The following is a 13,236-nucleotide window of genomic DNA, read 5'->3' as shown; positions in this document are numbered from 1 at the left end:
TGGCGTGAGATGGTATCTCAATGTGGTTTTGATTTGCATCTCTCTGATGACCAGTGACGATGAGCATTTTTTCATATGATTGTTGGCCTCATATATGTCTTCTTTCGTAAAGTGTCTGTTCATATCCTTTGCCCACTTTTGAATGGGCTTGTTTGTTTTTTTCCTGTAAATCTGTTTGAGTTCTTTGTAAATTCTGGATATCAGCCCTTTGTCAGATGGGTAAACTGCAAACATTTTTTCCCATTCTGTTGGTTGCCAATTCACTCTAGTGACTGGTTCTTTTGCCGTGCAGAAACTGTGGAGTTTCATTAGGTCCCATTTGTCTATTTTGGCTTTTGTTGCCAATGCTTTTGGTGCTTTGTTCATGAAGTCCTTGCCTACTCCTATGTCCTGGATAGTTTTGCCTAGATTTCCTTCTAGGGTTTTTATGGTGCCGGGTCTTATGTTTAAGTCTTTAATCCATCTGGAGTTAATTTTAGTGTAAGGTGTCAGGAAGGGGTCCAGTTTCTGCTTTCTGCACATGGCTAGCCAGTTTTCCCAACACCATTTGTTGAACAGGGAATCCTTTCCCCATTGCTTGTTTTTGACAGGTTTATCAAAGATTGTGTGGTTGTAGATATGTTGTGTTGCGTCTGTTGCCTCTGTTCTGTTCCATTGGTCTATATCTCTGTTTTGGTACCAGTACCATGCTGTTTTGATTACTGTAGCCTTGTAGTATAGTTTGAAATCCGGTAGTGTGATGCCCCCCACTGTGTTCTTTTTGCTTAGAATTCACTTGGCTATGCGGGCTCTCTTTTGGTTCCATATGAAGTTCATGGTGGTTTTCTCCAGTTCTGTGAAGAAAGTCGATGGTAGCTTGATGGGTATAGCATTGATTCTGTAAATTACTTTGGGCAGTATAGCCATTTTCACAATATTAATTCTTCCTAACCATGAACATGGAATGTTTCTCCATCTGTTTGTGTCCTCTCTGACTTCGTTGAGCAGTGGTTTGTAGTTTTCCCTGAAGAGGTCCCTTACGTTCCTTGTGAGTTGTATTCCAAGGTATTTTATTCTTTTTGTAGCAATTGTGAATGGCAGTTCGTTCTTGATTTGGCTTTCTTTAAGTCTGTTATTGGTGTAGAGGAAGGCTTGTGATTTTTGCACATTGATTTTATATCCTGAGACTTTGCTGAAGTTGCTTATCAGTTTCAGGAGTTCTTGTGCTGAGGCGATGGGGTCTTCTAGGTATACTATCATGTCGTCTGCAAATAGAGACAATTTGGCTTCCTCCTTTCCTATTTGAATACCCTTTATTTCTTTTTCTTGCCTGATTGCTATGGCTAGAACTTCCAGTACTATATTGAATAGGAGTGGTGAAAGAGGGCATCCTTGTCTAGTGCCAGATTTCAAAGGGAATGCTTCCAGTTTTTGCCCATTCAGTATGATATTGGCTGTTGGTTTGTCATAAATAGCTTTTATTACTTTGAGATATGTTCCATCAATACCGAGTTTATTGAGGGTTTTTAGCATAAAGGGCTGTTGAATTTTGTCAAATGCCTTCTCTGCGTCAATTGAGATAATCATGTGGTTTTGGTTTATGGTTCTGTTTATGTGGTGAATTATGTTTATAGACTTGCGTATGTTGAACCAGCCTTGCATCCCCGGGATGAATCCTACTTGATCATGATGGATAAGTTTCTTGATTTGCTGTTGCAATCGGCTTGCCAATATTTTATTGAAGATTTTTGCATCCATGTTCATCATGGATATTGGCCTGAAGTTTTCTTTTCTTGTTGGGTCTCTGCTGGGTTTTGGTATCAGGATGATATTGGTCTCATAGAATGATTTGGGAAGGATTCCTTCTTTCTGGATTATTTGGAATAGTTTCAGAAGGAATGGTACCAGCTCCTCTTTGTGTGTCTGGTAGAATTCGGCTGTGAACCCGTCTGGACCTGGGCTTTTTTTGTGTGGTAGGCTCTTAATTGCTGCCTCGACTTCTGCCCTTGTTATTGGTCTATTCATAGTTTCAGCTTCCTGCTGGTTTAGGCTTGGGAGGACACAGGAGTCCAGGAATTTATCCATTTCTTCCAGGTTTCTAGCTTATGTGCGTAGAGTTGTTTGTAATATTCTCTTATGATGGTTTGAATTTCTGTGGAATCTGTGGTGATTTCCCCTTTATCATTTTTTATTGCATCTATTTGGTTGTTCTCTCTTTTCTTTTTAATCAATCTAGCTAGTGGTCTGTCTATTTTGTTGATCTTTTCAAAAAACCAGCTCTTGGATTTATTGATTTTTTTGGAGGGTTTTTCGTGTCTCAATCTCCTTCAGTTCAGCTCTGATCTTAGTTATTTCTTGTCTTCTGCTGCGTTTTGAGTTTTTTTGATCTTGCTCCTCTAGCTCTTTCAATTTTGATGATAGGGTGTCAATTTTGGATCTCTCCATTCTTCTCATATGGGCACTTATTGCTATATACTTTCCTCTAGAGACTGCTTTAAATGTGTCCCAGAGATTCTGGCATGTTGTGTCTTTGTTCTCGTTGGTTTCAAAGAACTTCTTTATTTCTGCCTTCATTTCGTTGTTTATGCAGTCAACATTCAAGAGCCAGTTGTTCAGTTTCCATGAAGCTGTGCGGTTCTGGGTTGGTTTCTGAATTCTGAGTCCTAACTTGATTGCACTTTGGTCTGAGAGGCTGTTTGTTATGATTTCAGTTGTTTTGCATTTGCTGAGCAGTGCTTTACTTCCAATTATGTGGTCAATTTTAGAGTAGGTGTGATGTGGTGCTGAGAAGAATGTATATTCTGTGAATTTGGGGTGGAGAGTTCTGTAAATGTCTATCGGGTTTGCTTGCTCCAGGTCTGAGTTCAAGCCCTGGATATCCTTGTTGATTTTCTGTCTGGTTGATCTGTCTAATATTGACAGTGGGGTGTTAAAGTCTCCCACTATAATTGTGTGGGAGTCTGAGTCTCTTTGTAAGTCTTTAAGAACTTGCCTTATGTATCTGGGTGCTCCTGTGTTGGGTCCATATATGTTTAGGATCGTTAGCTCTTCTTGTTGTATCGATCCTTTTACCATTATGTAATGTCCTTCTTTGTCTCTTTTGATCTTTGTTACTTTAAAGTCTATTTTATCAGAGATGAGAAACTCCTGCTTTTTTTTTGGTCTCCATTTGCTTGGTAAATCTTCCTCCATCCCTTTATTTTGAGCCTTTGTGTATCCTTGCATGTGAGATGGGTTTCCTGGATACAGCACACTGATGGGTTTTGGATTTTTATCCAATTTGCCAGTCTGTGTCGTTTGATTGGTGCATTTAGTCCATTTACATTTAGGGTTAGTATTGTTATGTGTGAATTTGATACTGCCATTTTGATGCTAGCTGGCTGTTTTGCCTGTTAGTTGTTGTAGATTCTTCATTATGTTGATGCTCTTTAGCAATTAGTGTGATTTTGGAATGGCTGGTACTGGTTGTTCCTTTCTATGTGTAGTACCTCTTTCAGGAGCTCTTGTAAAGCAGGCCTGGTGGTGACAAAATCTCTGAGTACTTGCTTGTTCACAAAGGATTTTATTTTTCCTTCACTTCTGAAGCTCAGTTTGGCTGGATATGAAATTCTGGGTTGAAAGTTCTTTTCTATAAGGATGTTGAATATTGGCCCCCACTCTCTTCTGGCTTGTAGCGTTTCTGCTGAGAGATCTGCTGTGAGTCTGATGGGCTTTCCTTTGTGGGTGACCCGACCTTTCTCTCTGGCTGCCCTTAGTATTTTCTCCTTTATTTCAACCTTGTTGAATCTGACGATTATGTGCCTTGGGGTTGCTCTTCTTGCAGAATATCTTTGTGGTGTTCTCTGTATTTCCTGCAATTGAGTGTTGGCCTGTCTTCCTAGGTGGGGGAAATTTTCCTGGATAATGTCCTGAAGAGTATTTTCCAACTTGGATTCATTCTCTTCATCACATTCTGGTACACCTAACAAACGTAGGTTAGGTCTCTTCACATAGTCCCACATTTCTTGGAGACTTTGTTCATTCCTTTTTGTGCTTTTTTCTCTGATCTTGGTTTCTTGTTTTATTTCATTGAGTTGAGCTTCGACTTCTGAAATTCTTTCTTCTGCTTGGTCAATTCGGCTATTGAAACTTGTGCATGCTTCGCAAAGTTCTCGTATTGTGTTTTTCATCTCCTTTAATTCATTCATATTCCTCTCTAAGTTATTCATTCTTGTTATCATTTCCTCTAATCTTTTTTCAAGGTTCTTAGTTTCTTTGCATTGATTTGAAACATGGTCTTTTAGCTCAGAAAAGTTTCTCACTATCCACCTTCTGAAGTCTAATTCCGTCATTTCCTCACAGTCATTCTCCATCCAGCTTTGTTCCCTTGCTGGTGAGGAGTTTTGGTCCTTTCTAGGAGGCGAGGTGTTCTGGTTTCAGGTGTTTTCCTCCTTTTTTTGCTGGTTTCTTCCCATCTTTGTGGATTTATCCACCTGTCGTCTGTGTGGTTGCTGACTTTTCGATTGGGTCTCTGGGTGGACCCCCAGATTGTTGATGATGAAGTATTTCTGTTACTTGGTTTTCCTTCTACCAGTCTAGCCCCTTTGCTGTACGACTGCAGAGGTCCACTCCAGGCCCTGCTTGTCTGGGGTACACCTATATCAGCTGCGGAACAGTAGGGATGCTACCAGTTTCTTTTTCTGCTATCTTTGTCCCAGAATGATGTCTGCCAAATGTCAGTCTTTTGGATATAGAGGGGTCAGGGAGCTGCTTGTGGAGACAGTCTGTACTTTATAGGAGCTCAGGTGCTGAGCTGTGAGCTCTGATGTTCATTCAGGGCTGTTAGGCTGCTATGTTTAGTTCTGCTGCAACAGAACTAAAAAAAAAGCCCTTTTTTTCTCAGCTGCTCTTTCTGAAGGGGTTGGTGCTTTATTTTTGAGTGTCTGCGGGGTTGTCCTGCCCAGCTAGGAGGCAGTCTTGTACTGCCGATGCTCCGCCCTGCTGGTGTGAGGTTTACCCTGCTTCTGCGGTCTCCGCCCTGCAGCAGCGGGCTCCGCCCTGCGGTGGAGTCTCTCTGTTTTACCGGGTTGCCTCGGCAATGGCAGGCTGCATCAGCAATGCGCGTGTACCTCAGTAGGGGCTGATTTTCTCGGTAATGGCGGATGCCCCTCCCTCACCGAGCTGCGCCTTAAGGTAACCTCCTAACAGCGAGCGTTTGGAATCCCGTTTTGTTTGTCACACTGCGCTACCCCTAACGCTTTGTCCTGGGCTGGCTCACTGTTCAATCCCATTCAGTCTCAAGTTCAGCGCTCTCAGGTCTCAGGTTGCCAGTTCAGCAGGGCACCTGGAACAGTGCGCTTTTGTGCGGACCTCTGTGGAGCGCCTCTGCACTCCGGCGCGGGCCGCAGCCGCACCGGCTGCTGGCTACACCAGTCAAGATCTCTGGCTGGCGTCCCGCATTTTTTTTATATCTGGGCATTTCCCCGTTTTGTGGGCAACAAAGGTCCGTCTGGAAATGCGTCCCTGACTCACCTACTCCGCGCATCCAGCGAGAGCCTCAATCCTGGGTTGTTCTCACAGCGCCATCTTGAGTCGTCGTCCCTTGAGCTCTATTTTTAACTTTTAAGTTTAATTACTTGTGTCAGTGAACAGTAACAAAACCACAGCTGGGCTCTGGCAGGTGGATTTCTAAGAGAGAGGTAAGAAAGAGATCCCATTGCCAGGAACTTTCTGCCTGTAGAAATGAGCAAGCCCAGAGTCACTACAGGATGCCCTCATTGTGTCCCACCTCACCTCCTGTTTGCACACCTTCAGAGTCAGGGCTGTCATCACCTCACAGAGCAACTGGCTCACTGCGGATAGCTCTGATGGTTAAAAAGTTCAGCTCTAGCCTGGGCAATGTAGCAACCTTGACTCTATAATTTTTTTTTTTTTGAGTCTCACTCTGTTGCCCAGGCTGGGTGTGGTGTGATTCTCATTCTTCAGCCTCTTGAGTAGCTAGGTGTATAGGTTTGAGCCACTATGTCCAGCTAATTTTTGTGTTTTTAGTATAGATGGGTTTCACCATGTTGGCCAGGTTGGTCTTGAACTCCTCACCTCAGGTGATCCACCTGTCTCAGCCTCCCAAAGTGCTGGGATTACAGGGGTTAGGCACTGCACCTGGTCTACATTTTTTTTTTTTTAATTAGCTGGGTGTGGTGGTGTCCACCTGTAGTCCTAGCAACTTGGGAGGCTGGGGGATTGCAATCCTGGTCTGGGCTCAGGAGTTCGAGGCTACAGTGAGCTATGATTGCACCACTGCACTCCAGCCTGGGCTACAGAATGAGACTCTCCTGCAAAAAAGGAGGAGGCAGAGGAGAAAGAAGAAGGTGAAGAGAAGGAGGAGGAGGAAGGAGAAGAAGAAAAGACAGCAAGTTCAGCTGTGTCCAGAGAGCAGACTGCTTCTATGGGACTGACTGCTGCTCTCTGCAGCCACACATATTGTCCTGGTCCATTTGCAGCACTTTGGAGTTTGAAAGGCAATACCTGTTATGCATGAAATGGAAAACAAACAAAATCAAGCCTGACATGGGGTGTGGCTGAGAATTAAATGGCAGGGTTCCCTAATGTCTCGTTGCCAATCACAGCTTGTTAAGGCTTTTGCTCAAATGCAGTTTACAGAGAATGAATTTAATGTGCTTTGTTTAATTAGATGGGGTAATTTACAGACAGTGAAATGCACCCTTCTAAAATGGGAAGTTCAGTGAGTGTTTGTGTACGAGCGCACCCAGGCAACCACAACCCAGATCACAACTTAGAGCAGGCATGTCCCTCAGAAGGCCCCTCACCGCCCCTTCCAGCCAGCATAGCCGGCCCCATCCCCAAGAGAGCCACGATTCTGACTCCCAGCACCAGATTCATTTTGCTTGTTCCCCACACTTTGCGTAAATGGAAACATACAAATGGAATCATTTCATGAAACACAAAAATAGATTCTGCCTCTGCACTGGCTCCCTCAGAACAGGTGCTGGAGGTTTCTAAGCCTCATTCTGAGACTAGCCTTTTTTTGAACTGTTTCCCAAGAGGATGCAGGATTCTAATTTCAAGCTTCACAGCCAAGGTGACAGAAGAGATTTACAACCAGAGAAGAGATACCACATACACCTCAAGGCTTTGGACCTGGTTTACTTATATATGCATAATTAATGAGTTAAAATGCATACATAGTAGAGAAAAACTCAAGCAGTGTAAAAGAATATAACAAAAGTAAATTTCTCCCCCATCTAGTTATACTAGACTGATCATGTCTCTACTCAAAGGCAGCAACCCCCAGTAGGCCTTTTTCACACAGCCTCCCAGCAGAACACAGGCATTTCCCAGCATGTGTGTGTCACTAGAGGATGTATTTCACCTCCCCCTATGCCCCCATACCTTTTTTTTTTTACACAACTGCTAGCTTATACAGATCAAGCTTGCTGTTTAGCATGCTACCTTTCCCATTTAGTATAGCCTGCCAGACAGTTCTTATCTTTTTAAATGAACTCCTACGGTCACAACAGGGAAAACTTAGGGCACTGTTCTAAACACATAACATCTGCTCACTTAATTCACATTTTACTGTCTTTGTGTGGCCTTGAAGGGCATAATTTCCTTAAGTGCAATTGCTTGATGAAAGGGAACACTGTCCTGTTGATCAATATTTCCCAGAAAGACGGTCCACTGGGAACCTGGACCATCTCCATCCAGGGAAATGGTTGCAATGCCCTAGCTTGTCCATGGCATTTTGGCTCTAAAGACTCACGTCCCTGCAGGTGCTGTGGTCTCTTTGAGCTTCCTCACATCTGCCGCTCACTCCTGGCCCCTTGAGGCCCTGCTGTCAAACCTCCTTTGAGACAATTCTGGGTGTAAGACAAAAGGAAAAGTCTCCAAAAGAGGACATTTCTTAGGCATGCTGCAAAAGCCCTCATTTTCATTATTGACATTTACATATATGACTCAGATGCACTGAATTTCCTTTGTTGCTAATGTAGCTGTTCCTTTGTGCTAATTTCTCAGAAATGCCAGATACCACTATTTTAGCAAAACCCACTTTATAAAACAAAGGGTTTAAAAATAATAATAATAAGGGTCCCCAGTGTTCTGTGGGAAGATCTAGTTTCTCTGCCTTAAAATATTTTCCTCCTAACTTTTTATTATAAAAATTCAAAACTTCAAGAAAGTTAAAAATATAAGGAAGACTCAGGGTCTCTCCACCAAGATTCAGCAGCTCTTCGGTGTTTGTGTTGCTCCATGTGTCTCTGTCTCTTGCTTCCTGCCTTCTTGCTGAGACCCTGAAGGCAATTTGCAGACATCCCAACACTGCACTCCCAAAGTGCTTCCACAGACACCTAAGAAAATGGACACTCTCTCACACAGACTGTCATGATCACATCTAAGAAAGTCATAGTTCAGTAAGATCATCTGGCGTCGAGGCCACATTTAAATTGCCTGATGGTCCAAAGAAGTTTACCATGGTGGCATCTTTTGTATCGGAATCCCACTAGGGGCCACACATTGCATTTGGTCAGTGTATCTGTTTAGTCTTTTTTTGTTTAGAGCAGTCTCCTCCCTTTTGCTCTTTTTCTTCTCTTTTATCTTCTTTTCCCTTTTTTGGTGTTTTCTGTTGACTTTGTGAAGAGCTTTAACTGAGGTCTTGTGGAATGTCCCATGGCTGATCTCTCTGGCTGCTTCCTTCTGGTGATGTTTCACGTGTTCCTCCATCCTCTGAGAGCTCCTGGAGGTGCATGATGTTAACTTTTTCCTCCCCACAGTGATGCTGTCAGATCCCTTGTTAAGGTGGTGATGCCAGCTGTCCCCCTGTGGAGGCACACTGTCCCTTTTGCAATTAGTGTCCCCTGTGGGCAATGCCTTGTGAGTGACCTGCCTTGTTCCCAACAGAAAGGACGATGCTTCTGTTGATCATTTTAGCATCTTTGGCTAAAACAAATATTCCATTTGCAAGATGGTAACTTTCTAAACCTTTTACATTCCTTCTATATTTTTTAGCTGGTGTTTTTCTGTAAATAGAGCTCTCTTTTTATTTTTCCCCTGTGGAAAAAAATATGCAGAAAATAATCATGAAAAATAAAACCAACATCCATATTTTCACCACCCAGAATTTGTGTTAAAATTTTGGCATATTCACCTTCAATTTTTTCTTATAACAAAAAAAAATCACAGTGAAATCTTTGAAATCCCCTAATTTTCTACCCTATGCTCACCATCATAAATGTGGCTCTATCTTCCAGGTCCATTTTTGTACTTTTATGAATACAGTACAGAATGTTTTAGCCATGAAAAATAAAGTATGTAGCACTATTTTGCATGAGTTGTTTTTAAACATTTTATATTAATAGCATTCTATAGCTACCATTGTGCACCCTTCTTTTCTCACCCAACACCTTTGAGCTCAACTCATATGGATGCTCATATAATGAGCTCATCCCCCTTTAGTGGCTGTGGGGATTCCACACACACTTTTCCATTCCTCCTCATGAGGAACATGTGGACTGTTTTTGAGTCCTTCCTGTTAGGAGCCATGCTACAGTGGGCAGACCTGTGCGTGCCTCTGTGCAGACTATTATACTTTTGCCAAACTAATAGATGAGAAATGATATTTGTTGCTTTAATTTGCATTTCCCAATTACTAGCAAGGCTGTGCACAGATGTTTCTCAGCCACTGGGAAGGGGTGCTTCCATGAGAGACACGGGGTGATGCTCTGCTCTGCGGATCTGAGCTGCTAGTGAATACTCAGTCTCTCCTCTAGAGAGCCCACCCTCAGCCAGCTGAGGTACATCTAACAATCAGGTGGCTATCGAGAAGGGAATGAAATTATTCTCAAGTGTCCTTATATTTGTACAAATAATACTGCTCGTCACACTTTCTATGTGCCGGTCTTTATTACTTTACTGGCTTTATTTGATCCTCTCAGACATTTATTTTTGTTTATGTATTTATTTTGAGATAGCAGCTTCGATCTCCTGGGCTCAAACAATCCTCCCACCTCAGCCTTTTGAGTAGCTGGGACCACAGGTGTGGACCACCGTGCCTATCGAACTTTTAAATTATTCTTAGTAGAGACACAGTTTCACTTGTTGAAGAGGCTGGTTTCAAACTTTTATGCTCAAGTGATCCTCCCACCTCAGCCTCCCAAAGTGTTGGAATCACATGTGTGAGCCACCATGCCAGGCCTAGGAATTCATTTAATATTTCCATTTTGCTGAAAAGAAGATGGAGGGTCAAGGAGGTACAGTGACCTGTCTAGGGTCATAGAGCTGGTGAGTGATCTGTTTCCAGAGCCCATCCCTTCCCTCTGTACAGTGATGCTCCTCCACACTCCTCCCAGGTGCCCAGATAGTTCCCAGGGTAAATAAGAGGTGGTTTCACACTGAAAGAAGATCGGTTCTGGCTTTCTTGTCTCCTTCCCTGGTTCCCATGGCTATGAGCAGAGAAGTTGTTTGTTAATAAAAAATGACAGCCTTGCAAATAGCTCCCAGCCCATTTGTCCAGGTTTCTGGGTAGGAGACAAGCAGAGCACACAGTTATAGTGCAGCTGGCCCTCCATATCTGCAGGTTCTGCCTCCACAGATTCAACTAACCATGAGTAGAAAATAGAAAATAATGGCTGGGCGTGGTGGCTCATGCCTATAATCTCAGCATTTTGGGAGGCTGAAGAAGGTGGACTGCTTGAGGTCAGGAGTTCAAGACCAGCCTGGTCAACATGATGAAACTCCTTCTCTACTAAAAATATAAAAATTAGCTGGGTGTGGTGGCTGGCATACGTAATCCCAGCTACTGGGGAGGCTGAGGCACAGGAATCGCTTGAATCTGGGAGGCAGAAGTTGCAGTGAGCAGAGATTGCACCATTGCACTCCAGCCTGGGTTACAGAGCGAGACTCCATTAAAAAAAAAAAAAAAAGAGAGAAACAAAGAAAGTAGAAAATAATACAAATGAAGACAATGCCGTATAACCATTTTTATAGCGTTTACATTGTATTAGGTATTATAAGTAGTCTAGAGATGATTTAAACGCTATGGGAGGATGGGCATAGGTTATGTACAAATACTACATATTTTTTATCAGAGACTTGAGCATCTGCATATTTCTGTATCCTTGAGGACCTGGACCACATCCCCTGTGGATACTGAGGGACGACTGTGCTTCTTTCTCACTCCAGCTCAGGAAGGAAAGGTGGGTTGGTGAACTTGGAATCTCTTTAAAGTTTTTGGATTGGTTGTAGCCAGGGCAGGAGATCTGGGTGGGCAATGGAGCCACAGAACTGAACATTCAAGAAACTTTTAGATCCTAAGTTGGGAAAAAAGAATCTCTGTCTCACTTGCTTCAGTTAAAGTCCTCTGTGGTACATGTGGTATTGGGCAGAGATATGTACAGGCTTCTCCAGTGTCATCAGAACTCCAGAGAGAGGTGGCTTCCAGGCAGATGAGCTTTCAGGACTTCAGGTCTGGCCTGCCTGTTTACAGATGACAAAGCAGAGGCATTGAAACTTCTAGCTCCTGGGCTGCTTGAGGGCATCAAAGTGCCTGATGGGTCCACAGAGCCTGGCAAAGTATTCAGCTTATAACATATATTTTGTGAATATTTGAACAAGAAGTTTGGAAACTTAAATGCACAAAACCCCCAAGCTTTTGAGGAAGGAGAATCAATGAACTGGGTCCTTAATGAGAAGATGGGGCCAGGTCTCGCCGTGAGGCCATGGGTGACTCTGAGCACTCCCTGTCCACAGCTCAGTGACTCACAGATGTCCCAGGGGTCGGGGGAGGAGTACAGAAGCTCAGAGTCTGGATGAGGCCCCAGGCTACCGAGCCCCTGCCTTCTGCTTTCCTCTGCCATCTCTCCCCTTCACTCCACTGCAGCAGCAGCCGTCTTGGTCTTGAGACAAGCCAGGCCCATTCCCTGCTCAGGGTTGTTGCTCCTGCTGCTTCCCTGCCAGGGGTGCTCAGCCCTTGGCTCTTTGAAGGACTGAGGCTAGTTCCAATAGCACATCCTCAAAGAAGCCTTCCTGGATACTCTGGCCAGAGTCCCCACCCTGACCTCCCCCTACTGCTCCCATCTGGTTTATTTCCTGAGCACTTGCTCCTGCTTAGACTGACTTGGCATGTCCCCATGCCCACTGGTGGGCTATCTGCTTCCCTCATCTGCATGCCACTCTGTCCCCTGCATCTGGGGCTGTGCCTGGCACAGGGAAGGCACTCAAGAGACAGCTGGTGGAAGAACAAGAGGAAAAGAGGCTGGGACTGAGCTCCATGCTGACGCCTCTGGCAACCTTTATCTCTGAGCACTGAGGAGCCCCAGCTGGAAAAGGCAGGCATGGCTCATGGTGAAGGTGATGATGAGGATTCATGTGTGTGCACGGCAGATGTTAGGCTAACAATAGGTGGCCACAGTGAGCTGAACACCTACTATGTGCCAGACACAAACTTGATTTAAAAAATCACTCCATCCTCAGAATAAGGCATATGCTGTCATGAACCCCTTTTTATAGACAGGGGACTTGAAGCCCACAGAGACAGCATTTTGCATCCAGCCTGTGATGTGGGGAACTGAAATGTGCTTCCACAAATCCTGACCCCAGAGCCCAACTGGGCTCTTTCTAGTGGGCACTGAACAGCTGAGGCTCTTACCAATTTTCATCAAGCCCTGAATAGCAGCCCAACTTCCTGCTGACCCTGTTGTTCTTCTTTCTGATCAGGGACCCCCTATCTTCTCAAAGCAGACAGGTCCAAAAACAGTGTCCACTGCCTCAGTCCACAAACATTTATTGAGCACCTATGGTGTGCAGGGGTGTGGAGATAGAGCAGTGCTTAGTCAAAGCTGCACTGGGGGAGCTCACAGTCTACAGGGGGCATAACAAAGAAGTAGGCAAAGGAGTGGGAAGCAGACACTGGTCTGCCCTGGGACAGTCAGGGCACAGGGCCAGGAGAGCCAGGGTTGGGAACCTGGCAGGGAAGTCAGGCAGCCTCTTTGTGGAGGAGAAGCCAGCTTGCAGCAGCTCAGGTAGGGGCTGCCCAGCAGCTGAGCATTTAGGAGAGAGTGGACTCAGTACACTAGTGGAGAAGGCCAGTGGGAGTGGGGGTGGGAAGCAAGGTTGAAATGGGTACTGAGCTAACAAATACTGAAATATCATCTTGGGCTCCCCTAGTGCCTGGCACACAGAAGCCCCTCCAGAAACATTTGCAATAAATGGGATTGGATCAGGTCAGTGCCCCGCTTGGCAAAAACAAAACAACAATTTCTGGTA

The 13,236-nt window shown here is 44.4% G+C and overlaps 1 protein-coding gene across 15 annotated transcripts in view; it reads right to left on the bottom strand.

The window, feature by feature from the left end:
• LOC144582522 (uncharacterized) overlaps positions 1–13,236 on the bottom strand; it is a 70,670-nt gene that overhangs the window by 27,951 nt on the left and 29,483 nt on the right. For 3 of the 15 annotated variants that reach the window (XR_013535309.1, XM_078372222.1, XM_078372225.1), the window contains one exon: positions 7,105–9,024. The exons of 4 other annotated variants lie outside the window; for them this stretch is intronic. Coding sequence is in view for 1 of the 11 variants with exons in the window: in XM_078372222.1 (XP_078228348.1) it covers positions 8,979–9,024 (46 nt within the window). In the remaining 10 variants the exon portion in view is untranslated. Of the gene's footprint in view, positions 1–5,626; positions 5,647–7,104; positions 11,449–13,236 lie in introns of those variants that run through there. 8 more of the 15 variants (XM_078372221.1, XM_078372227.1, XR_013535301.1 and 5 more) reach the window with 7 other exon arrangements.

The sequence above is a fragment of the Callithrix jacchus genome, chromosome 5 (genome assembly GCF_049354715.1).
Source record: "Callithrix jacchus isolate 240 chromosome 5, calJac240_pri, whole genome shotgun sequence".
Classification (NCBI taxonomy): domain Eukaryota; kingdom Metazoa; phylum Chordata; class Mammalia; order Primates; family Cebidae; genus Callithrix; species Callithrix jacchus.
This window is presented reverse-complemented; position numbering and strand designations above follow the sequence as displayed.